Source organism: Peromyscus leucopus, chromosome 1 (assembly GCF_004664715.2).
Source record: "Peromyscus leucopus breed LL Stock chromosome 1, UCI_PerLeu_2.1, whole genome shotgun sequence".
Lineage (NCBI taxonomy): Eukaryota > Metazoa > Chordata > Mammalia > Rodentia > Cricetidae > Peromyscus > Peromyscus leucopus.
In genome coordinates, this window is record NC_051063.1 from 58791038 (window position 1) to 58817218 (window position 26181).

Below are 26181 nucleotides of genomic sequence, written 5' to 3' on the forward strand. Positions count from 1 at the left end.
GGCCCGTGACTCTTGGAGCATGTAGATCTGAGTTTAAGTTCCAGGGCAGCCACCTTTTAGTTCTAGGAGATATTTAGCATGTCTGAGCCTAGGCTTTCTCATCTAGAATGATGAATTTCCACTTTCCAGGACTTAGTGACATTTTGTGACAGAAACTGCTACCCTGTGAAGCTCTCTTAGGACATGTGGTAGGGTTTTAGTGGATGCTGTGGGCCCACAGACAAAAAGAAGACACAAGAAACTGCAGGACAGAACCATCATTTCTAGTCCTAACTCATCCCCTTTCAGAACAACCCCTTCTTCTCAACCTTCTAGTCACACATGTGGCAGTGTAACCTAAATCACCTGTGGACCAGGCAAGTTAGCTACTTGGAAACAGAAATCTTTGCTTTGAATCTCCCTCTTGTTAGACAGGGTTGTTTTTTTTTTTTTTTTTTAATGTTCTGCATTTTAATTTTAAGTTTAATTGGATTGCTTTATGTATGTAAATTATAAAGTAGTATTTTTTTAAAGTTTTATTTTATGTGTATGGTTGTTTTGTCTACATGTATTTGTACCATATGTATGTGTGGTGCCCACAGAGGCCAGAAAAGGGTGTTGGATCCTTTGGAACTGGAGTCGAAGGTGGTTGTGAGCCACCATGTGTGTGCTGGGAATTGAAATCCAGGTCTTCTGGAAGAGCAGCCAGTGCTCTAAATTGCTGATTCATCTCTAGCCCCAAATAGTGTGTGTGTGTGTGTGTGTGTGTGTGTGTGTGTGTGTGTATGTGTATGTGTATACACACACACACAGTTTGTAGGGTTGTGGAGTTTCTAAATGTCTCTTTCTTGGAGAATAAACAATGAAAATGAAGGGAAGGCAAAGGTTCTATTGGCTTTATTTGTAGTGGGGATGCATGCTGATTTGGCAGATAACTTTATTTAAGTAAGGGTTTTGAATATTGTAATTGTTAGCCAGGCTCCCCATTTGACATATACTTGTTAACTTGGTGCTTGCCTGTCCTTCAGCTAACTGGATTTGGGGAATGTTGGTCACTCTAGATTGTATGCTTCATGTTTTGCATCTTTCAGTTTGATTTGTTTTCCTCCAGATTGTGGATTTCTTGAAAAAGAAGCGTGATTTTGTGGACCTCATTATAAAGCACATAGGAACTTCTGCTATTATGGATTTGTTGCTAAGGCTCTTGACATGTATTGAGCCTCCACAGCCCAGGCAAGATGTTCTGAATGTGAGTAGAGATCTGACTGCTGGGGTTGGGAATGCTCTTATGTGGACCACTGGGCTCCTGTAGGCTGAGAAAATCCTACAGGATGAGGTGGCCTGGGGATGAGGCAGGGAGGGAGTTGTCCCAACACAGAAAAGATAGCGGTTTTTATTGTATTGTCTCGAGACCAGTCTTTCTATGTAACTCTGGCTGTCCTGGATCTCACTCTGTAGACCAGACTGGTCTCAGACTCACAGAGATCCGCCTGCCTCTGCTTCCCAAGTGCTGGGATTAAAGGTGTGTGCAACCATACTCAGCTGAGATTCAGATTTTACAGGACCAGGGCTACCAGATACAATGTTATTTGCCCCTTACTGGTTGGTTTGTTATGTGGATGGTTAGCGTGTTGAGGATGTATCCTCAAGCTGGGTCTAGATGTAAGCAGGACAAGGCAAGAGTGTGGCAGACCTGCCTTCTACAGGAGGGTCAAACAAGGAGAATGGGGGTACATGGAAAGGGTCCACTTCCAAGCTTAGAAAGGTGGTAATTTTAGGATATGTGCATCTTGAGTAGATAGATGTCTTAGGTGAAACTGGACTTGGGAAATTTGAATAATCTGAAAATAAGGCTTTCCCTGGGCCATTGGCTATGTTCCTCTCCCCACTTTGCCTTGCCTTCTGGAACTGTTCCTTTTGGATCCCAGTCGGGTGTGGTTGCACATGCCTGTAATGCCAGCATTCTGTAGTATGAAGCAGGAGGATTTTAAGTTCTAGCCAGCCTGGGCCAAAAGAAATAAAAGCTGTACCTCATTGAAAATGAGTGTCTTAGAAAATTGTAGTTTTAAAGAATAAGGGACCAAAAGACTGAAGGGTTTATGAAAGGAAGTTCTACGGGAATTGTCCACTGCAGTGCACACACTGCTAAGATGTCTAGGCATGATTGCTTTATTTGGTAGATCAGGGCTAGATCTGGCAGGGTGACCCAGGTAACCCAGCTAAGTGTTGCAAGCAGGTTCTCTGTTACTTGAAAGGCAAGGTTTCAAATGGAGGCACCTTGTTCCTTTTGTGTGTTTCTGTAGAATCTGCGTCTTTTCTCAAGGGAGGTTCAAAATTCTGGGAGAAACTATTAAAACAAGCGGTGGGGGGTTGGGGGGGGATAATGGTCACTTTAGTGTGGGTTAGTACAGGGGAGGTTTATGTTTATCAGGAGTGGTTGGCTCTAATAGAGCTATTCCTCTGGCTGCTTCTGAGCTGAAATTTTTTAGGGCCTACTTCCAAAGAGGTATGCTTTTGGGGAGAGCATGTGGTCAGTAAGGAGAGAGCAGGGTAGGGGGAAATTCCTTAAAGTCTTGAAGGTCCAGAAGTAGGCTTGGAATACAGGTACTTAGGCAGAGGATAGATGTTCAAGACTGAACATACATACATACACCAAATGTCCCAGCTTTTCCTATGGTCAGGAGCATATACTTTAGGGTATTGCTATCAGAGTGTGGCCCCAGGTAATACTGTGGGAAGTTTTTTGTCTCATGCCTACTAATTTCTGGGAGATTTATAAAATTAGATCTTAGATTTATGTAAATTTTAAATATTTTAAATCTTATTATAAAATAGATCTTAAGGGCTAACAAGATGGCTCAGTGGGTAAAGGAACCTACTGCCAAACTTGACAATTTGAGTTCTATACTCAGAACACACATGATGGAGGAAGAGAACCCATTCCCACAGAATGTCCTCTGACCTCCATTCGTGTGCTGTGGCACACACATACACACGCAAAAAAAAAAAAAAATTAAATATAATAAGACATAGCAATTGGGCTTCTACCATAAACCTTCCCATTAGTGCTTGTTTGGTATGTTCTATGTAAGGAGCCAGATTCAGCACCAGGATTTTGTCTCTGTGCTTTTAGCAAATTGTATATAGTTTCTTGACCTCAATCCTATTCTCTGTCATCTTCAACCTTTGGAAGTCAGGTGGCCTTTCTCAGTGCTGAACCGCCTTATACATTTTATTGTGTTTTGCTCCCTTTAGGAGCTATTATTAAACCTGTTGGTTTATCCTTCATTGGTTTTTTTTGTTGTTTTTTTTTTGGGGGGGTTTTGTTTTGTTTTGTATCCCTTCTGTATCTTCATTCACTGCATCTTGTATAGAAGCTACAAAGAGATTGTTATGGTTCTAGCAGGTCTACCTGAGATAGGCAGATGACCAGCACTCCTCTTCCAGGGTGCCCTAACCTGGCCCTAGTATTTCCTGCAGTGGGTTTGGTTTGGATATCTAAAAGCCCTATTTCATCCTGGGTTCTCTGTAGCAAGCTTTCTTGTTAGACTATCTTTGGACCGCCAGCCTACAAATAATGATCCAGAGACTTATTAATTATGAAAAGCTTGGCCTTAGCTTAGGCTTTTTCCCAACTAGCTCTTATAACTTAATTACTCATATTTTTTTTAATCTATGTTCTGCCACATGGCTTGGTTACCTCTTGGTACAGCACATCTGACTTGCTCCGAGTCTGCTGGTAAAATGGCATGCCTCGATTCCTCCTCCCGGTTTCTCTACCAGGAATTCTGCCTATTCTCTCCTGCCTAGCTACTGGCCATTTAGCTCTTTATTAAACCAATCAGAAAGCACCTTAGGCAGAGACACATCTTTATAGTGTTAACAAATATCCTGCAACAGATCTCTTAACCCAGAGGCTTGGTACTATTATTTTCATTCATCTTATGTTCAGAGCTGACACTCTCTTAGAGATAGTATGTAGCTATGATAGTATGGCTCCTAGTAGCCAAAGTATAGTCCTGTAAATGCTGAGTATCCAGTCAATACCACCATTGAGTGTAGAGTCGATAAGTGTGTGGCTATTGGAACTTGGGAGTTGTTGGTGCTTGTGGTCACTCTTAAAAATGATATATTCACTGTATTTTCCTTGGGGGACTTTTTAATTTTCTGTAGTGTTTCAAAGTCCAGAGAAACATGTAATTTCTCCTTAAAGTGTGATGGCTATTTCCAGTGTGTTTATCTTCACCGGGGCTTGAGCAGGAGCCACTCGTGGCTATGATCACTTCTACAATGTGTTTTGCAGTGGCTAAATGAGGAGAGAATTATCCAGAGGCTTGTGGAAATAGTTCATCCATCGCAAGAAGAAGATGTAAGTTCTCCTATGACTTATTTTTTCATATAAAACTGTTCATTGGCTACAGAACATACATGTGTATCTATGAAAGGGATCAGGGGGATGGTGTATCTTGCATTGTGAGGAGCAGGAGAGCACTATCTCCTTCCAAGAGCTAGGGTCATGCTAAACCCGCTTTGACAAATCTCCATCCACACTTATTTTTCTTTTATACCTGCTTTAGCTTAGGTGATGGGGCCACATCTGCATCTTGAGAGATCTGGCTAAAGCTTTGCAAGCTCTCAACATGGTCTGGGTCACCACTGAGCCTAACAATGACAGGTCCTGACCCTGAAGCCTCAAACAGGTTCAGCCTGAGTGTGGAGGCTAGAGACAGACATTGTGACCATGTGTCCTGCCCCCATCTCTTCTCCTCCCCTGGTGCTGGAGATTAGACACAGATACCACAGTGGTTCTGAAGCTTGAGTTGGCTGTTTCACATTGAACCCTGTCCTGAGTGGTCAGGGTGTGTGTCCCTGAGGTCTGCAGCATCCACTCTTCAAGTATTACTTATGCCAAGATGTGTGATACTATCCAAAGTCAAACATTATCTGCAGGCAGGACAGCTCTGTGGTCCAGAGTGTTTTTGAGGCCTTAGGTCCTCTTCACATACTTCTTCTAGATTGCTGGTTAGAATGGGGAGTAAGCAGCATGGATGAGCAGGGCAGAGGAAGCTGGATTTTTAGCCAGAGGATATTATCCAAGGGTGGATTTTCTGTGGAGTTGGATTTAACCTCTTCTCTAAATAGTCTACTTAAAAAATGTTTATAGTCTGGAGCAATGGCATGGTGGTTAAGAGCACTTGTTGCTCTTGCAGAAGACCTGGCTTCAGTTCCCAGCACCACCTGACACCTCATAACTACCTCAGTTCCCAGGTTTCCCCTCCTCCTTCTGGTTTCTATAAGCACCAGGCACATACATGGTACACATAAAGTAAAGATGAATCTAAAAAAGTTTTTTGTGCCTAGAGCAGATCTAAGATACATTCTTCATTTTTCTACCATCCACTCTTGGGATTGTGGAGTACATGCTCCCTTGCAGTAGCTGCTATTGTTGCCAGAGTTGGTGTTCTTCATACATCCCAGAGCTTGTATATGCTGGGTGCTAAGGGAGAACTCTGGTGCAAGAACTGTCTAGAACGGTACTTATTTCTTCTCTGGGTAGGAGCTCAGTAGTTCAGGAGCTCAGTTCCCATGTTCTAGGGTCATGGCCAACACAGGTTGACATAGGCAAAGTTGGCCACTTTGTAGGGGATGCTTTACGTAAATAGGCTTGTTCCTCACTGTGTTCTTTAACAGAACTTTATTTATTACAGGGCATTACATTTGTCTGCAGAGTCCAACAGAAAGTGTAAAGGAGAAACTCAGTTCTTTCCAATTTTAATCTAATTTTCTGTGTATGTGTGTTTTGCCTGCATGTTATTTCTTTGGGAAGACAGCCCCATTGCTGCTCATTTGTTAAGTATGTGTTTAGTTTTGTAGGAAACTATTCTTGGTTATTGCTATTGCACTCTGGTTTTCTGCTCCAATATACTTAACCCATCATTTAAATTTTTTTAAAATAATGTTTTTAGATTTATTTCTTTATATGTTATGTGTGTGAATGTTTTACCTGCTTATATGTATGTGTACTTCAGGCATACCTAGTGCCCACAGAAGCCTGAAGAGGGTGTCCAGTCCCCTAGAATTGGAGTTATCAATGGTTATGAACCACCTTGTGGGTGCTGGGAATCAAACCTGGGTCCTCTTAACTGATGAGCAATCTCTCCAGCGTACAGCACAGTTTTTGAGGAGGACGAAGCATGACTAGCTTGGTGACTCCTGCCTACAATCCCAGCAAATGAAAGGGTGAAGCAGGAGAGTTGTACAAGTTGGAGGCCAGCCAACGCTACATCTTAAGACCTTGTCTCAAAAAACAATACACATACAGGGGTGGGGTGAGAGGGTTAATAATCATTTTAAAAAGTGTTAGGTTACTATTCTAGTGTATGGGTGTTGATTCCCAGTATGTATCATTTCTAAGGAAGGTAGTGTTCTGAAATGTTACGGTTTCCCACAGGAAATGAATGCCGAGGCTAGAGCTTCCCGAAAGGTAGATGGACACTCCACCTTCTATCTTCCACAAAACTGTATTAAGTTTTTTGTTTTCTTTTTCAATATTTGAGCTAGTGTGTGTTTTATCTGTCTGAGCTAATAAAGGTATGTGTGTGGGGTACCTTTTTCCCCCCTAAGTATTTGGTCAAAGACATTTGTCCATGTCAGGCCTTGCTCACACGTCTGTACACATGGTGATCTATCTGCACTGTGCAGTTGTGGAAGGGAAGCTCATCAACCTGGTGGTTAGATGCTTCGTCCTTTTCTTTGCGACTACATTGCTCATTGAAGCTCATAGATGGTTTTAACTTGTGTTACCCTTCACTTTTACTATAAAGTTAACTTCTAACAAGTTCTATAGCTAAAATTGTACCTTTTTCCTCTAGCGACATTCAAATGCCTCACAATCACTTTGTGAAATTGTTCGCCTGAGCAGAGACCAGATGTTACAAGTTCAGAACAGTACAGAACCAGATCCCCTGCTTGCCACTCTAGAAAAGTATGTTTACCGTTTGGTTCTTACTTTCCTCATTGATGCAGTTCGATGTGTTACATTGTGAGTGACTGGTAAGTGAAGTGCTCATTTGTGGACATTGAGTCAGAAAAACCCTATGCAAAGCAGGAAAGCCTGCTTTTCTTCTTTATACCATTGGTGACACAGGAGAGACCAAAAGAGCAAGAAGGGGAACCAGTGGCATGTATATGTGGACTTTCAACTCCTCTATGCCTGCAAAGCTGAGTTTTACAGAGCCATCCTGACGTGAAACAATCACACCATGACTTGGAGGGTTTCTTTTTTTTTTCTTTCTAATTTTTATTTTTATTTTAAATAGAGTCTTCTGTATGTATGCATTTGACCCATTTAAGTTGTTGGTTTCTTCTGAAGATCTTCCTCAGGCCACTGTGTCTTTGTAGCTGACTCAGGCTGCCTGGGTAGTCACCTTGTTTAAGCTTGTGTTGAGGGGAAGATCCCTCAGGGACTGGCTGCTCTTTTGATTTCCATGATTCTCACATTTTCAGAGAGAACATTGGTTGTTAGCATGGGTATGTCCTTGGCTTATGCCCACACTGTTAAAGTGGTGTTATGGAAAAGTAGACTCCTGTGGAAGGTATGTCTGGAAAGAGTGCACAGTAGCACTAGACACAGTGGTGGTCTACTTCAGTCTACTGCTCTTGGCTTGTCTCTCATGGTGTTACGTGTCCCTTCGTAGTCCTGTGATGCAAAGAGGCTCCTCTGCATCTTTTGCCAAAGTGTCTGTAAGACAAGGGAGGGCCAAACCAGAGACAAAATAGCTTCTGTAGCTGTCTGAGAGAAAACGGATTTGTATTCCCAGAGTTGTTGCCAAAGGAGAGAATGGCACATGCACAGAGCCCAGTAGTTCTTGGTGTTATGTCTCATTTTATGTATGTATTCCTCTTCCACATCCAGATCCTACCAATTGTAGTGCTCTTTAAGTGAGCCGTGTAAAACTGCTGTTTGAGGCAGTTAAAAATTCTGAGTGTTTGGCTGCGTGTGGCAGCACATGCCCTTACCCATCACTTGGGAGGCGTAGGCAGGTCAGTTTCTGAGCTCCAGGACACAGGGCTACATAGTGAGACCCTGTCTCAAACAAACAAAACAAAAAAACTTCCTTTTTTGAGTATCAGCAATTTCATATGGTTTACAAAGCTGCTGTGCAATAGAAACACAGCAAAAAGCAACACATAATTTTAATGATTTTTAAATATGGAGTCTTGGAAGCTGGCATTTATATTAGAACATGTTAGAGTCAATGAGTTATATTCTGACTGTTGGTTGGTGTCCACATGTAGTGAGTGGCCAGTGCTACAGACTAGGTCTACCTGCTGAACTGGCCATCAGTGAGTGAGCTCTGAGCTCCATAGGACCACCAGAGGCCGTGTGTATGCTTGCTTCTAACCTTCAAGCTGTGACTCTAGTTCTCGCTAACTTCTGAAATTAAGAGAAGTATATAGTCATGGTTTATATCAGTACATGTTAGAGTGAATTTCTTCAGATACATGTACCAGGTGAGTTAGTGCCCTTCTAAAACCTAACGTACATTATGATGGGTTCTTTCTCCTTCTTTCTCTTTCTCCCTCCCACTTCTCTCTCTTAAGGAATGAAGAGTTTAATTTGGCTCACAGTTTGAAAGTAAAGTCCATCATGGCATGATGTATGTATGAAGTATGGGGCAGTTGGTTATTTTGTATACAGTCAGGAAGCAGAGAGAGAGAGAGGGAGGGAGGGAGCGAGAGAGCGAGAGCGCTGCCCTCCCCTTCAGAATATCTTATATTTGACAGTTTTGTGGTGCTGGTTCTTTTATTGTTTGTGGGTTGAGAAACTATAGTAATAATAGAAGGCTGCTGTGAGTTTGGAAAACCTTCATTAACTATAGTTGCTCACTCCACATATTTGGTTAATACATCTGATAACAGTATATAAAAATGTATTGTCTTAGCCAGTGTTCTATTGCTATGAAGTGACACCACGACCATGGAAATTCTTATAAAAGAGAGCATTTCATTGGGGCTGGCTTACAGTTTCAGAGGTTTAGTTCATTCTCCTCATGGCAGGGAACATGGCAGCATGCAGGCAGACATGGTAGCTGAGAGTTCTGCATCCCAATAGGTAGGCAGCAGGAAGAGAGAGTGAGCCTCTGGACCTGGCTTAGGCTTCTGAAACCTCAAAACCCACCCCCAGTTAAATACTTATTCCAACTAGGCCACACCTCTTAATCCTTTCAAATAGTGCCGTTCCCCGTGAGCCTAGGGGGGCCATTTTCATTCACACCACCATGTAGTCTATGGTTAACGATCAAATAGTGTAGTTACTGTAATGGAGATATCAGAGAGCCAGTCTTTTAGTGAGACGTCAAAAATTCCCTGTATTAGAATACTGAATAACCCAAAGGTTTGGTACCACTGTGTATGTATGTCACGAGTGAAAAAGGTGTACAGGGGTGGGTTTGAATGGGCCTAAATTGAAGAGTGTTTGAGAGAAGTACTACCAAGAAAGAAAGCCTGTGTTAGTGGACAGGAAGTTTAGGAGGAAGTTTGAGTCTGAATTAAAAGCATATTCTAGCTAGTATCTCTAGCAAATTTTGAAATTGAAAATTTCAATTTTTTTTTTTAATTTATTATGTACACAGAAGAAGGAGCCAGATCTCATTACAGATGGTTGTGAGCCACCATGTGGTTGCTAGGAATTGAACTCAGGACCTCTGGAAGAGCAGTCAGTGCTCTTAACCTCTGAGCCATCTCTCCAGCCCTCAATTTTTTTTTTTAAGATTTATTTATCACGTGTGTAGTATACCTGTACACCAGAAGAGGGCACCAGATCTCATTGCAGATGGTTGTTAACCATCTTGTGGTTGCTGGGAATTGAACTCAGGACCTCTGGAAGAACAGCCAGTGCTCTTAACCCCTGAGCCACCTCTCCAGCCCCAAATTTCAAATTCTTCAAAATAATTCGTTGAGCTAGACTATGCAGCTTAATTCTGGATCGTAATGAACTCAGTTTTGTTCATTTGAGTCAATTTTATAGATGTAAGTTTCTGTGGCCACACATACGAAAAACAAAACTCAGAGTACAAGCCTTTGTCCCAATGATGTGGATGAATGATCTAGAAGGCTTCATACATTGTGAGTTTTACTGATGCTTGGCTAATATCACTCCTGTGTTTGAAAATGGGAGCATGACTGTGAGAAAGCCCTTCCTCATCTAGAGGCTGAAAGGCATCCCCTTATCCTGTGTGGCACGTTCTATCCTGTGCCTGCTGCTGGTGTCTGAGTGATGGATAGTGGTGTTTGGATAAGGCTCTGGATATGGCACCACTACTGTGTTGTTAAATCCTAAGTTTTTGCTGGTTATTACATTGTTTTGTCCATCAGAACTCCTGGTGTGACAGAATTCCGAGTTGATAGAGCCGTGAGATGGTTGGGGCCTGTTTGTCATTGCCTTTGAATAGATGTCAGTTTTTTCTAACAGCGACTTTCCTGTGGTGAGAACCCTGCATTGTCCAAGCTTGATAGAGACAGGCATCAGTGCTATTCCAGCTGGGAAGCCACCATTGAAGAACATAGTTGGCAGAAGCACAGCTCCAAACCCCTAGCCCAGTGGTTCTCAACCTGTGGGTTGCAATGCCCTTGGGAGGCGGGTGGCATGTCTAATGACTCTTTCACAGGGGTTGCATATCAAATATTTATATTACGATTCATAACGGTAGCAAAATTACAGTTATAAAGTAGCAACTAAAATAATGTTATAGTTGGGGTCAGCACACCATGAGGACTGTATTGCAGTGTTAGGAAGGTTGAGAACCACTGCTGTAGTCTATCCTTTAGTGCTGTGACTCCTCTACACGATATTCCCACCTTTATAGTGCTACTTCTCCTGACTTACCATTGAGAACTGTAGAGTAAAAGTCAGTGGGTAATAGTCTGTTTTACCTGTTTTGGATCGTTGGTAATCACACAGCAGCCATACCTGTGAGGGAAAACAGCAAGGTTGGTAAAGGCAAACTGGGACCCCTATCCTCTTAAAGGGGGATAAACTTCCTAACTAAGAAGAATTGCTGTAGTAGTGACATTTGAAGTGGAAAGCAAACATGCCTGTGTATGGATGAGTGCTCCTAAGGATTGTGTTGCATCTTTTTAGTTGTTACTGTTAAATAACATTGCAATCAGTGCTTGACTATTGATTTCTTTCCCCAGGCAAGAAATTATAGAGCAGCTTTTATCAAATATTTTTCACAAGGAGAAGAACGAATCAGCCATAGTCAGTGCAATCCAGATTTTACTGACTCTACTTGAGACTCGACGGCCAACGTGAGCTTTCCTTTTATCTCACTAAATCATCCTTCTTGTTTTGCTTTTAGATGTCTTAAAAACTAAGAGTTAAATGCCAGGTGAGCTACAGTAGCATGCCTTTGAAGATGAGATGTTGAATCTTACTGCTGTAGAGACACTGATGTCATTTAACTGAGTGCAACCTATAGAGATTTAGTTGAACAGTATGGTTTGATCAAACAGGTTTTTGACACAGCTTTGTCTTTGCTGTAGTTAGTGTGCCACCAAAATGGATGCGAGGTGAGTAAACCCCAAACATGGACAGTGGCCCAGACAACTGTCTGGCTATGTTCTTATGAAGATGGAGGAGGGGTGCCCCAATTGGCAGGTGCTGATGGAGGGAGGGGCTCTTTCATCTCCGGATTCCCTTCCTCAGACTAACTTCTGTTGTTTTTTGGGGCTCACTGTGAGTATTGCACTTCAGAGGTTGGATGAGCAGGCAGCATGAGGCTTTAAAGGAAACACTTGTGTTTCATATCATGAATGTGGAATGTGTCTCAATAAGCCACGGATTAAGTGTTGGAGGACTATGCAGAGATTGCATTGTTTCGCCTGTTGTTACTGGACCTTTCCAGTGAAGCAGATGACATGAAGAGAAGGGTGAAGTCTTCCGCCAGCCAAGGCTTCTGTTGCTCCTCTTAGTGATGAAATGTAGGTCTCTAGGGTAATAGTGAAGGCAGCCTTACCAGCCCTACTCCCCAAATGCCTGGCCCCTGCCACTGGCCTGCCTAATCTCAGTAATAATGGAAGGCAGTTTGGTAGTAAGACTTTCAAATTTGTTGTAATTTGGAGAATCTGTAATTTGCCTTTCTCCTTCTTCCCTAGAAATTCATATTTTAAGTCACGTAACCAGCATGGTAGGTATTCCTCAGTTGTGTCCAGCTATCTTTCAGCTCATGCCTCAGGGCCTTCTACCTTCTCTATGTTTTAATGTCATACTGAGTGGTACTGTGTGGCTTATAGGATGACTCTGACTTGAGAAAGAAAGAAACCCGAGGAATAGTAGATATGACATTTTTAGCAGATGTAAGGGAGAAAACACAGTACCATTGAGCAAGATCAAACTTTGAAAGTACATTAGATCATGGATCTTCACTTGATCTTGGTGAGATTTCTGAATCCCAGGGAAAAAGGGTTAAATCTCAGAAGTATCTGGCTAAGAAGAAAGCATTACTTGTGAAGAGCATCAGATTACCAGGCAGTATATCTGTAAAGCCAGGATCTCAGATGAAAGGCTTATGGGGTGTGAGGGAAGAGGAAGAACTGTGCCCTACCTTGTGTTGTCCTGTTACTAAGGCCCAAGAAGTACAAGTGAAGATCCATGGTGGGAAACCTGCTGCTGTGTTACAACCAAGAAAGGTAGTGATATGAAAATTCACATGCCGAAAACTGGAATAGATTCCAGGTTGTTTTAACAGAGTTCAAAAAATAAGGTGTGAGTGCACACTACAGCTCCTCACCTATGCATCTTAGCTGCATCCTCCCTGAGTTTCCTCATGTTGATGACACAGTAGTTCAATTATATTTTTGTAAAGTGTGTGTACGTGTGCGTGTGCGTGTGCGTGTGCGTGTGCGTGTGCGTGTGCGTGTGCGTGTGCGTGTGCGTGTGCGTGTGTGTGTGTGTGTAATGTAAACTCTCCCAAGGCCCAGGAGGAGCAGGCCTACAGGGACAATATAAACCATGGGTACAACATATGTAGAGAAGAATTTGGCACACGAGCCCTAACCATACATGCAAAATAACTAGAGACTGGAGTACTGAAGGCAAGCATAACAACAGAACCTAAGCCTTGCTTCACTCGCTGTTAACCAGATCGAGTCAAAGTCAACACTAAAGGACCACTGTCAGAAAAAGGGAATTTAGTATAAACGCCATTATCATGTTAGAGCAATGGAAAAGTAGGCAGTATGCAAACAGAACAGATGGAAAGATTCAGGGATGGGAGATTGTGGGAGAAATGCAAGAGATGAAAACAAATGAAGAGCCCTCAGCATTTATCATAGGCCCCAACATTTGAGAGAATCTCACAGAGAGGACCATGATGAAGAGTTAAATACAAACATCTCCTGTCAGCTGAGAACAACAGTAACTACAAACAAACAGTAACTACAGGAACAAATTTGAGTGCCTTAAGTCTTGTTTTCTGACCCTGTTGTCTGATAAAAAAGAACCAAAGCACCCTTGAAGAAATGGCTGGTGCAATCAACACACAGTAACTGAAAGTCCCACGAAGCAAGGAAATACTGAGAAAGTAGTAGGGGAAGGTGTGGTTTCCACTGGCACCCCCTCACTCTGTGTGTGTGTGTGTGTGTGTGTGTGTGTGTGTGCGCGTGCGCGTGCATTTGTGTGGAGATCAGAGGACAACTGTAGGAATTGCTTCTCTTCTACCACTGAGCCACCTCTCCAGCCCATTCAGCCTTTTTAAAATTAAGCCTATGTAGAAGAGAAATAATAAAACTAAAGAGAAGAAATCAGTGGTATAAAGAGGAAAAAAATACAGAAAACCAATTAAACCAAAGGCTGATCCTTTGAAATGACCAATAAAATGGGTAAACCATTAGACGGATTGTGGAAATGAAAAGTAGAAAAGATACAGATTAGAACAAAAAGGAGGTGGGTGGAAAAGAAGCTGTTTTGTGGACATTAAAAGAATATAGAAATGCCACAGATAACTCATTAAAAATATTCAAGAGTTGAAGGAATTTAACTTCCTAAAGGGAAAAACCTGCAAAGGGTTACTTAAGAAATAGCTCCATTTTATAGCCATTGAAGAAAATAAGTTCGTGTTGAACCCTTCAGAAAGAACATTCCTTGCCTGAGTTAGGTGCAGAAGATGAATTCTGAGTAGAGATGTATCAGTGTGTAAAAGGGACGCATTGCAAACCCCTGTTAAAAAGAAACTAACTGAAGTAGATGAAAATAACCATTACATATAACAGGAGTACACAAGAGCTAGGTGAAAATGCCTGAAGGAAATAGTAGCTGACCAATTACATCAGTTAGACCTGGAGATGGATGGCTTAATGAATGTCCTGTCCCCCCAGGGGGGACAGAGACAAAGAGGCTCACGGTGGTTTCTTGCTGGCTCCTAGCATAGCTCCAGGTCCAGTGAAAGACCCTGTCTCAAGGAATGTGATACCTGATAGAGCAGGACACCAGACTGTTGTTGGTTTTGTTTTTGCTCTTTTGGGGGACACCCAGCTCTCAAATAAATCACACATTCTTTTTTTTTTCCTTCAGTTTTTAGAGCTTTATTGGAGGAAAAAGGGGGGTGAGGGGAGAGCCAGGCCTGGGGGAGGGAACAGAGTGGGAACAGAGAGAGGAAACAGGAAGAGGAGCATGGAGAGAGGGAGGCTTATTCTTAATTACACATGCTCGGCCTTAGCTTTCCTTAAATTATGCAGTCAACCTTTTGCCTCTGGACTTTTCCTGTTCTCTTCTTTAAATCTTACTCTTACTCTTTGTCTAGCTGTGTAGCTGGGTGGCTGGCCCCTGATGTCCTCCTCTTTCTCTGGCTTGCTCTTCTCTCTCCCCAGATTTCTCCTCCTTTTTATCATCTCTGCCTGCCAGCCCCACCTGTTTTTCTCTCCTGTCTCACTATTGATTGTTCAGCTCTTTATTAGACCAGCAGGTGCTTTAGACAGGCAAAGTAACACAGCTTCACAGACTTAAACAAATGCAACATAAATAAAAGTAACACACCTTAAAATAATATTCTACATTTCCCCCTTTTTATCTAAATAAAAAGAAAGGTTTTAACTTTAACATTGTATAACTACATACAACAAAAACAGTTATCAATTAATTTATAGTCAGTCCATTTACATTTAGCAAATTCAGAGAAAGCACTCCACCATCCATCCATCTTAGTGACTCCAAAGTTTTATTCATAATTTACTTTCTGTCATAACTAAGAAAAATTGAAACTCTAATTATTTAGTCTTTAACTTCATCAAAGACCCCAGAAGGAATTACTATTCTCTAACAACAGAGACATCTTGCTGCCTGGACACTCACCAAAAGTTCCTCATCAATGTTAGGGCATCTATCTTTGGCCTATAGGCCCAGAATATCTGGTAAACTTTTTAGTGAAGCAGGAAATTTAAAAGACTGTTCTGCCTATATTGGCAAAATTTGTTAGTCGCTTTCCTGTGTGTTCTGCAGAATATCTAGCAGACTCTTCTGTGAAACAGGAATTTTGAAGGACTGTCCTTGCCTTGTTTTGGCAGAGTTCAACAGTCTTTTTCCTGTGTGTGTTGCATATCCAGTCTGCACAGCACATTGTCAGCAGTCAAACCTTGCAAGAGCAGTTTCTTTGCTCCATGGCTAACCTTGCCACAATGAAAGGAAACTCTGTAAGGAGTTTCTTCAGTAAAGAAATAAATTGTTGCTGCCAGGAGCAGATGTGTCTCATTGTCATGAAAAACCCTATGTTTAACAAAAGATTTTAAATGCCATATTCTGTAGGTCTTTGAAAGGTTTGAAGACCATCTATCTATCTAAAATATATCTATATGATCTCGAAAGCATATCTACAAATTTGATTGTTATAAATGACTAACCACTAACCTGTGTTTCCTGATTATCCTATATAGTTTATAATAGTTTTCAAAAACTAGAACTTCACATTTCCAAATGAACTGCATAGGCACAAAACCTCAAACAAAAATAGAAACATACATACAATATGTTGTAAGCAAAAATAACCTAAAATTTTTATCAATATACAAAAAACCCTTTAAACAAGAGTAGAACATACAATGTAACAAAAATAACTAAATTTGTAACAATATTCTATATTTCCCTAAATGATAACAAACACCCATAACCCACCAAATAACCAAAAGCTTCCCACCCCTCTCTTGGAATTTGGGCATAGTATTCTCCAAACTGCTTCCTGTTGTCTGAGGACGAATTATCTTTAGGGTCCCAGAGAGAAAATTTGAGATAATGGCCAAATCTTGGGGAAGACCAGCAGTAATCTTTGCTGATAGATATCACCTGTCAAGATTTAGGAGGTCTCTGATCAAACCTGATCCATATTAACACTGAAGGAATCCATAGCTTCTCATCTCCTGTGGGAACAAAAGCAAAAACTTCTCCAAAGCATTTTTGATTTCCATTTGACAAATGTATTTTTTGACTTGTTAAAAGTTAAGGTAGTCCTAAAGTATACAGGCTGATTTATTTCAACAGTCCCTCTTTCAATTCCAGGTCTCTTTGCAGCTGTCCTTTGCTTTTCAACTATCCAAAAAATTCAAAATCAACCTAATAGCATATAGGATCCAGACTCCCTATATGTATTTCTCATCTTATCTTCAGCCTTTTTTGACCGTATGAGCAAACCTTTATACTGCTAACCTACACCCGGATCCTCTGCACGACTCTTAGCTGGCTCCACCTGCTTCTCAGGTCATGAAAACCAAGCGTGAAATTTGAAGCTGCTTGGAAGTTTGTCTGACCAGGAACTGCATTCAACCTTCCTAGAGCTCTAGAATGCCAGTGCTTGTACTGTGGTAGGCATTTGTACTTAGTTTTTGTTCCTGCTTAACAGACTGGCTGCTCAAGGGCTGCCAGCAGGCAGAAACTCTTAAACTCTCAGGCCCTATGGAAATTCGAGCACCATGTTGATATGCCAAAATATTGTTTTGTTTTTGCTCTTTTGGGGGGCCTGCCAGCCAGCTCCCAAATAAATCACACATGGAGACTTATTCTTAATTATAAATGCCAGGCCTCAGCTTAGCTTGTTTCTTGCCAGCTTTCCTTAAATTATTCTGTCTACCTTTTGCCTCTGGACTTTTTCTGTTCTTAACTTCTGTAAATCTTACTCTTACTTCATGGCTTGCTGTGTAGCTGGATGGCTGGCCCCAGGAGCCCTCCTCCTTCCCTGGCTACTTCTTTTTTCCTCCCAGATTTCTCTTTATATTCTTTCTCCCTGCCAGCCCTTCCTATCCTTTCTCCCGCCTTGCTTGTTATTGGCCATTCAGTTCTGTATTAGATCATCAGGTGTTTTAGACAGGCACAGTAACACAGCTTCACAGAGTTAAACAAATACAACATAAACAAAAGTAACACACATAATATTCTACAACACCAGACATCCTCTGTTTTCCATGCTCATGCAGAGGCACACAGCCACACACATGCGTGTACACTCCCCTTAAAACAAAATATGTAGCAATAAAATAATATACTAAAAGCATAATATGGTACAGTGAAGTGACTGCAAGGCTCATTTGTCTCTCAAAAATCATATAAACAAAAGAAGACCTTTCCATCATTTCTTTAAATTCTTTCATGTAAATTAGCAAATCTTTTGCAAGGATTATAGCCAGTATAGTAAGGCAGAGGAAGAAAATGGCATCTAGATAGGAGAGGATAATATAGAACTGCTTGGCCATAAATCACAGGATTGTTTTTGAGCAAATCTTAAATAATATTTCATGTGCTGGGCATACCACGTCTATGTACAGAGACCCTATTTTTGTCTTTTTTTAAAAAGCAAAAAGAAACCTCGTAACTAGTAAGCAAATGTAGCAAGAGTCTGGGACAGAAAGTCAATAAAATACTCAAAATATAATTGCATTTATACGTACTTGTCATGAGCAATTGGAATTTGAAATAAACATTTGTCCATTATAGAAAAGGAATTATGTATGTATAAATCTAGCAAAATGGAAGGTTTACTGACCTAAGTCAATGTAAATACTTCCATATTGTCAGTGCTCCCCAAACTAACTTATAGATGCAGACAGTGCCACTCAAAATCTAAACAAAAGTTGTAATAGAAATCAATCTAATTCTAAACTTTGTGGAAACTCTAAAGTGAAGACAATAGCCCAGACAATCATTTCAAATGCAGTTGAACAGCTAATACTGTGATTTCAGGACTTGGTACAAAACCATAGCCAACTGGACAGTGGAAAGAGAGTAGGTGCCCAGATCCCTAGGACAGACAGACAGACAGACAGACAGACACACACACACACACACACACACACACACCAAGTTCTAATAGGGATGTGGAGGCAGTGCAGTGGGGAAAGGGGAAAGTTTCAATAAGTGCCTGTGGGGCAGTGTATTTGACATCATTATGCAAAAAAAAAAAAAAAAAAAAAAAAAGTTTTAACTCCTAGATCGTAGAAAAACTTACTTGAAATGTATTATTGAGGCAGAAGTTAATCCTAAAACTCTAGAAGTTCCAGAAGAAAATCTTTGACCCAGGCAGTTTTCTTAGACATGTTGCCAAATCATAATCCTTGATGTTCTACTTTTGAATTCTGTTGCTGTAACAAATGCTGTGACCAACCAACTTTGGGAGGAAAGGGTTTATATCATTTTACAGTTTATAGTCTTGTCATTGAGAGGAGACAAGGCAGCTCAGGCTGGAGCTTGAAGCAGATGGAACATGAGAATGCTGCTTACTGACTTGCTTCAGAATTATGTTCAGCCAGCTTTCTTCTAAAACCTAGGCCCATCAGCCTAGGGATTTTGCCTCACACAGTGAGTTGGGCCCTTCCAGTTAGCAATCAAGAAAATGCCTCAGAAACATGTCCATAACCAATCAGATGGAGGCAATTCTTTAGTGTGCTTCCCTCTTCCCTGCTAACAACCACGATTAGCCACCACAGATCCACTCCTTGTCAACTTGACATTTTCTTTGTCCCTTAGAGCTCATGTTAATATGAGTATGACAATACAAAAACACAGTCCATCTTTCCGAAGCTTCCGAAAAACCAAATTGAGTTACATTCTTTCTTATTCCAGAAGGAAAGAACCAAAGTATAGTTATGAACAGATCACAGCAAAAGGCAGTGTAAACAGATCAATGTCAGCTCAACTTCTGAGATTAACTCGTGGTTATTCCCAGTTCTCCAGCTCTGCTATCTGTATTGTACACTGTTTGTCTGATAGGCCTAGCAGGCTCCAGAACTTAACAACTGCATACTGTTTTGGCAGATGGTCCATAGTCCTGGCATTTCCAGTATCCTCTGGTCTCTGCTGCAGATAGGCTGTACTTTCACCAGTGGCCTCTCTTCATCTCCCTTCAGTATCTCTGACTCTTTATGTTGTAACAAGCCTCAGCTGTTCTCCATGAACCCATTCATGTCTTCAAAACCAGTACAATATGGGAGACTGTCTTAGGGTGATTTTTTTGCTGTGATAAAACACCATGACCAAAAGAAACTTAGGGGAGAAAATGTTTATTTGGCTTACATATCCTGAATGATAGTTCATTTGAGGAAAGCCAAAGTAAGAACTCAGACTGAGTGGGAACCTGGACTTGGACTGACTGACGCAGAGGCCATGGTGGGGTGCTGCTTGCTCTTCATGGCTTGCTGCGTCTGCTTTCTTGTAAACACCCAGTACTACTAGCCAAATGGTGTCCTTGCTTACTGTGGTCTGTGTTGTATATCCGGTGTGGGTTTCACACGCGTCTGTGGAAAAGAAGACAGAGGCACCTAAGGAGCATTTTAGCCTTTCCATCTGCAGGGTTATCACCCTCTCTGGACTGACTCACCATAGCTTAGCAAAGGGCTTTTTATTGTTCCCTAATTTACACCTTTAGCAAGTTAATCTCCGTATCCCAAAACCTGTTATCTAAGCTCCCCAAAGGGACAATGCCAAATGCAAATTTTCATTTAAGCAATACCACAGTTTTCTGTATTGTCCCTCAACCAAGTTTGCATAGGTTTTGAACACCTAGGAAACTCTTAGATAAGACTTGAAACAGAAGGTACTGGAGATAGAAGGTAGAAGGTAGGGATCACAAAAGGCAGGTCATCAAACCAGCTGCTGCTCTGCAGGAATTCCCCCAACAAGGCTGGGTCCTCCCCCCATCGATCATTAATCCAGAGTGGATTACAGGCTTGTACCAGCATACCTGGTTTCAGTGGTGCTGGGGATTGAACCCAGGGCTTCCTCCATGCTAGGCAAGCACTCTACCAAGTCATATCTCTAGTCTCACTATTGCATACTTCTGAAAGTCCCATTTTGTTTTCTGTGTCTGTAAACAAAGCCACGACTTGGCAGCTTACAGTTAAGTTTTTTGAACTTTTCCCACTCATGGTCCCTTTTGACTAAAGACATTTTCACTTAATACTTTATATAAAATAAATGTGCAGATCAAACATTTATTGATGACAAGGCTTAAATTTCTCTCTCTCTCTCTCTCTCTCTCTCTCTCTCTCTCTCTCTCTCTCTCTCCTCTCCCCCTCTCCCTCTCCCTCTCTCCCCCTCCCTCCCTCTCTCCCTCCCTCCCTCCCTCCCTCCCTCCTCTCTCCTCCTCCCTCCTCTCTCTCCCTCTCTCTCTCATTTTTTCTAGGCAGGGTGTTTGTCTGTGTTGGCCTAGCTATTCTGGAACTTGCTCTGTAGACCAGGCTGCCTCTGCCTCCTGAGAGTTGAGATTAAAGGTGTGTGCCACCACACCTGGCTTTAAGTTTCTTTTAAAACAGTCGTTAGTATACATACAATTTTACTGTTAAAGGTAAAAGCAAATTTTCATAGTGAGATGGATATGCTTGTTTATTTTACCTAAATAAATAAATCATGGCTGCAGGCTGTGGAGCTTGTTCAACTTTATTTTATATTCCTCAATGCTAAGAAGGCTATGCAGTGCAAAATGGCAGATGTATAGTTAGGACCATATAAAGAAATTTTGTTCTAATCCCAAGTAAGTGTTCACTTAATGTTTTGTTTGGTTTTGATTTGGTTTTTTGGAGACAGGGTTTCTCAGTGTAGTTTTGGCTCCTGTCCTGGATCTCTGTGACTAGGCTGGCCTCGAACTCACAGAGATCTGCCTGGCTCTGCTCCTGAGTGCTGGGATTAACGGCGTGTGAACTTCATCATTAACTCCAACAGTAGTTTTAAAATCAAACATTGTAACAAAGTGTGATCTGATGACTTACTAATTTGGTTTTTTCGTGCTGAGATTATTATAATTAAACTGTCATATTTGTCTAAGAGCAGAAAACTGTGCAATAAAACAGTGCAGCAGACCATAGCCTCAAATCTGAGCCAAGGTGTGTGATGGTTTAAAAGAAAATGGCTCGCATAGGGACTGGTACTATTAGCAGGTATGGCTTTGTTGGAGGAGGTCTGTGCGGGAAGGCTTTGAGGACTCCTGTGCTCAAGCTTTGCTTAGTGTGGGACACAGTTGGTTCTGCTGCGTATGGATTAAGATGTAGAACTCTCAGGTCCTTCTCCAGCACCACATCTGAATGCATGCCACTATGTTTCCCTCCATGACGATAATGGACTAAAGCTCTAAAACGGGAAGCCAGCCCCAGTTAGATGTTTTCCTTTATAAGAGTTGCCATGGTCATGGTTTCTCTTCACAGCAATAAAAACCCCAACTAAGACAAGGTATTTCAGTGGTCTTTATTGGCATCATGTGGTGTGATGGATGTGCATGTGTTACATGTCCAGAACCCAGGCAGCCAGGAAGTTCGTGATGCAACCCAAGTGAGTCCTGTAAGAAGCACCTTGGATTCATTACACGTTTGATTGTGAATTAGTTTTTGCCTGTTGTGTACATCCAGAAGTCTTTATTGTTGCCAAATATTTTTCCATCTCTCCTCCTCACCCCCACCCCCACCGTCAATTATATTACCCCATATTGGGTTGCAACCCACCATTTCAGGAGCTGAGTCCTAGAGCAGCAGTCCTCAGTGCCAGACTTTAAAGACTGTGGTGTTAGCAGTGCTACATTCCCAGAGAGGCACAGAGAAATGGTTCCCTGCCTCTGCAGTTTCTACTGACTTTTGGCAACTCCATAGCCTATGGCCACTGTTTCATTTGTCCTTATCTTTCTGTGTGTCTGTCTGTCTGTCTTCTTTTCTCTAAGTACCCTTGTGATAGCGCTGTGGGTCCATCTGCACAATCCAGGTTACTCTTTCATCTCAAAAGTCCTTACATCTTTGGAGGTCTTTTCCCCAAATAGTTTCCACAGGCTGTGAGGATTAAGGTGGCATTTCTCTGGAGGAGCTAGCACTCAGTCAGAGGGATGGCTCTTCCCCTTTCTTTAGGAATTTTGTTTCTGAAAGCTGCCTTCAGCACTCGATGAAGCTAACATAGCACAGGTGGTGTGCTTTCCAGCATTCCTGACTGCAGTGAGCACTCTCTGATTTCCAGGTGTGCCCAGAGGTGTGCAGCCCTTGGCCTGCTGATGGGCCTGATGGGCTCCTCACTGCTGTCCCAGGAAGGACATCCTCAGGGGTTTCTTTCGTTAGTGATAAGTAATTAACTGATAATTGAAGAGGTCAGAGGCAATCTGACTGTAACAGTCTACATAGCACTTTTAATTGAACTTCATAGCCCCATTTCACGTTGAGCTAGGTCCTCCTTCCCTTTCTGGACTTATTCTTTCCCCTACTTGAGAACTACTGTCCCCTTGTAGTCACAGTACCACTTAAATTGGGAGTCCCATTCTATCTTTAGTCTTTTATTATTTTTTGATTTCACACCATGCATCCTAATCCCACTCTTTCTGCCCTCTGCCCTTGCACCACCCCAAGAAAAACAAAACTTAAAAGTAAAATAGAAATAATTAAGAAATCTTGGCATGGAAGCTGTAGTGTGGCCCAGTGAGTCACACAGTATATCCTTTAGTCCGTACGTCTTGTAACTTCACTGAGATGAGGCACTGGTCTGGTTCAAGGCCTCTGGCTTCTGCTCACCCTTGGTACTGGGCCTCACAGGTGCTCCTCATGGATATGCTGTGTTGCCTTGTGTCATCGAGATCCTGCAGCTTTGGATTTGTAGGTTCCTCTCCTTCACATATGCCAACAGTTCATAGATGAGGTGGGTGGGTGCTGGGGTGGACTCCCTTATAGTCTGGTTCTGGATCTGGCTGATAGTTAGGTTGGTCAGCCTGCCAGTTTTCCCTCATCATCATCACCACCCAAGCAAGCTCTCCAGCACTGCCCCTGCTACCTCACACAATGTAGCAGACAGCAAGGAATGGGGCGAGTTCTGCTCTCACACCTTCAGGACTAGCTCACCCACACTCACACTCCCAAGAACAGCTCTACTATTTTGCTCAGGCAAAGTACAGGCCTACTTTCTGGATTGCTGAACTCAGTGAGGGGCAGGATTAGCTTTTCCATTTTCATGCCCCCAGGGTCGACTCTCCCACCTGTCGCAGGTGGCAAGGGGTGGGGAGGAGGGCATGTTTTCTTTACCTTTGCCCTACTCTGGTATACCAGAGCGGACGGGGGCAGCTCTCCTGCTCTTATACCCACAGGCTCTGCTCACCTGCACCCCGGCAAACAGGGTCAGCTCTAGTGAGGTGCTGTGCCCGTTCTCCCGTGTGCTGTAGCTGGTGGGGCGCAGGACCAGTTCTCCCACACTCATGGCCCCAAAGCCAGCTCTCTCAACTGCTGCAAGTGGCAAGCGGGGAAGGAGGGCTTCTTTCTTTCACCCATGCCACTACATGGCAGGTGATGGGCGGGCAGGATCAGTCCTCCCGCTCCTATGCCCCCAAGCTCGCTCACCTGCATCCCAGCCGATAGGGTCAGCTCTATTGAGGTACAGGGCCAATTCTCCCACTCTCATGACCACAGTGCCAGCTCTCCCACCCACCACAGGGCAGGGGAGGGGAGAAGTCATCTTTCCTTCACCCACTCCATATTGTAGAGGAAGGGTAGGGCTGTATCTCCCACAAGCATCAGCGGTGCCAGATCACCTGCACCTCAGTCCACAGGGTCAGCTCTACTATGGCAGCGTGGCCCTCAAATCCTCACACCCCCACATGGCTCCTAGTGTGGGCCCAGATTCTGGGCATCAGTATGGCCTTTGGTGGCAACACAGGCCACAGATATCACAGACTCAGGCTGTAGTAGGACCACAGACCCAAACATGGTCCTTGGCAACAGCCTGGGTCCTGATGTCATCGCAGCCCTAGTTGGCATTGCAGATCACCCTGATTAGCATGGCCCAAATGGCAGTGAAGCCCCCAAATGCCAATATTTCCCCAGGTGGCAGCCCAGACCCCGGGTATCCACTCAGATTTTGATGGTAGCAGGAGCCATGGACATTGACACAGACCCTTGTTGTGTTATGGAACGAGACATGGTCCATGGACATCCATAGTTCAGGACCCGATGACACTATGGCCCTAGGTGACGACATAGGCTACCTAGGTCTGTATGACCCCGGCAGCAGCTTGATCCTCTAAGACTAACATTGTCTCAGGTGTAGGCCCAGACTTCGGGCCTCTGCATAGCCCTTGGTGGTAACAGGAACCTTGGATATCAACTCAGCCCAGCTGCAGCAGGGCCATGGACCCAGACGTGGCCCCCGGCAGCAGTCTGGACCAGGCGTCACCATGGTCCTGGGTGGAGGCACAGGAATTCTGGATCAGGGCCCCTGTGAGTCTACATCTCTTGAACATCAACTTGGTCACAGGTGGTGATCCAGACTCCAGGCATCCACAGGGCCCTTCATGGTAGCAGCCATGGATATCAACATGATCCCCACAGCTGAAACAAGTCATGGCCCTGGGTGACAAACAGGGCATCTACCTCAGCCCGTTCCTGACTGCCCTCATGTCTTCAGATCTGCTTTTCCCCAGCACATGAATCCCCCTCCTCTGTCTGTCTGTCTCTCTCTCCCACCCCCTGCCATTTTGCCACCCTGTACTCACCATAATGGTGCCTGGCTGCCCAGTGCAAGAGGCTCGTTTGTGAAATTTTTCCCACATCAAGTCTAGACACCTAGAGTTTCCTTTCTTTCTTTTTTTAAGGGATGAGTTGTAATGATTGAAAACTGACTTTTATGTAAAATAAATTAAATCCTCTAAATAGAAATCAGTGATATTTATCCAAAAATACTCTAAGGGATAAGTAGGGGCCCACTAATTGTTAACATTTCCAGCTGGCAGGTAATGCAATGTGTCTTGTGACTTGGATCAGCCCTCTATTTGATTCCACATTTTCTGATCAGGTAGAGACAGGAAATGGATGGTTCAGGGGAATCTGGAGATGACATAATAGCTTACCTGTCAATACCTCAACCCCTTTAGGTTCTCAGGGCATGGTGGCCAATCTCATGAGTCTTAATGCTCTCTGTTTCTCAGCCTTTGATACCACCGTAATGTAGTCACAGATTCATGAAGTGTGAACCTGCAGAGTTGACATGGAGAACTCTAGTGAATTCTTCTGAATCACAGTAGTTACCTTCATTTGCTTTCCAGATTTGAAGGCCATATAGAGATCTGCCCACCAGGCATGGGTCACTCAGCTTGTTCAGTTAACAAGAGTGTTCTAGAAGCCATCCGAGGAAGACTTGGATCTTTCCACGAACTCCTGCTTGAGCCACCCAAGGTAAGGTTGCTGTCATAAGTGTTGCGGGCAGCCAGGGGTTTGGTTTAGGCAGTCAAGAGTGTCTGAGAACCTTGGGAATAAGAGACCGACCATAATTAGCATTACATACTGTGTTTTGTAAAAGTATGCATGTGCACCAGTTATCCTTCCATCTGACTCTGGGTTCTGGAGATGGAACTCAGGTTAGGAGGGGAGTGCTTCCCCCGCTGGGCCATCTCCTCAGCCTGCATGGTATTTTGAAAGGTACACTACTAGTTTTTGCTGCCTCTGAGCTATTTTGTTGTTGGTTGGTTTGGTTTGGTTTTTGGGGGCAGGGTCTTGCTATATATTCCAGGTTAGCCTTGAATTTGCTATCCTCTTACCTGAGCTTTATGAGTAGTGAGATTACAGGCATGTATCACTGTGCCTCCTATAAGCTAGTTTTGAAACTGGCTTTTATTCATTGGCTTTTATTCATATGCATTGTCTAAAATTAGTAGATGAGGGAAAATTAGAATTAAAAATATCTAGTTAGTAAACTCAGACTTTTTTTGTTTTACAAAT

General features: G+C 42.8%; 1 protein-coding gene across 15 annotated transcripts in view; it reads left to right on the forward strand.

The window, feature by feature from the left end:
• The window catches only part of Ppp6r3 (protein phosphatase 6 regulatory subunit 3), a 133604-nt gene that overhangs the window by 62008 nt on the left and 45415 nt on the right, over nucleotides 1-26181 (forward strand). For all 15 annotated transcript variants that reach the window (XM_037208624.1, XM_037208602.1, XM_028871574.2 and 12 more), the window contains 5 exons: nucleotides 1091-1228; nucleotides 4283-4348; nucleotides 6852-6964; nucleotides 11179-11292; nucleotides 25509-25638. In XM_037208624.1, coding sequence (XP_037064519.1) covers nucleotides 1091-1228; nucleotides 4283-4348; nucleotides 6852-6964; nucleotides 11179-11292; nucleotides 25509-25638 — 561 coding nt within the window. The remainder of the gene's footprint in view (nucleotides 1-1090; nucleotides 1229-4282; nucleotides 4349-6851; nucleotides 6965-11178; nucleotides 11293-25508; nucleotides 25639-26181) is intronic.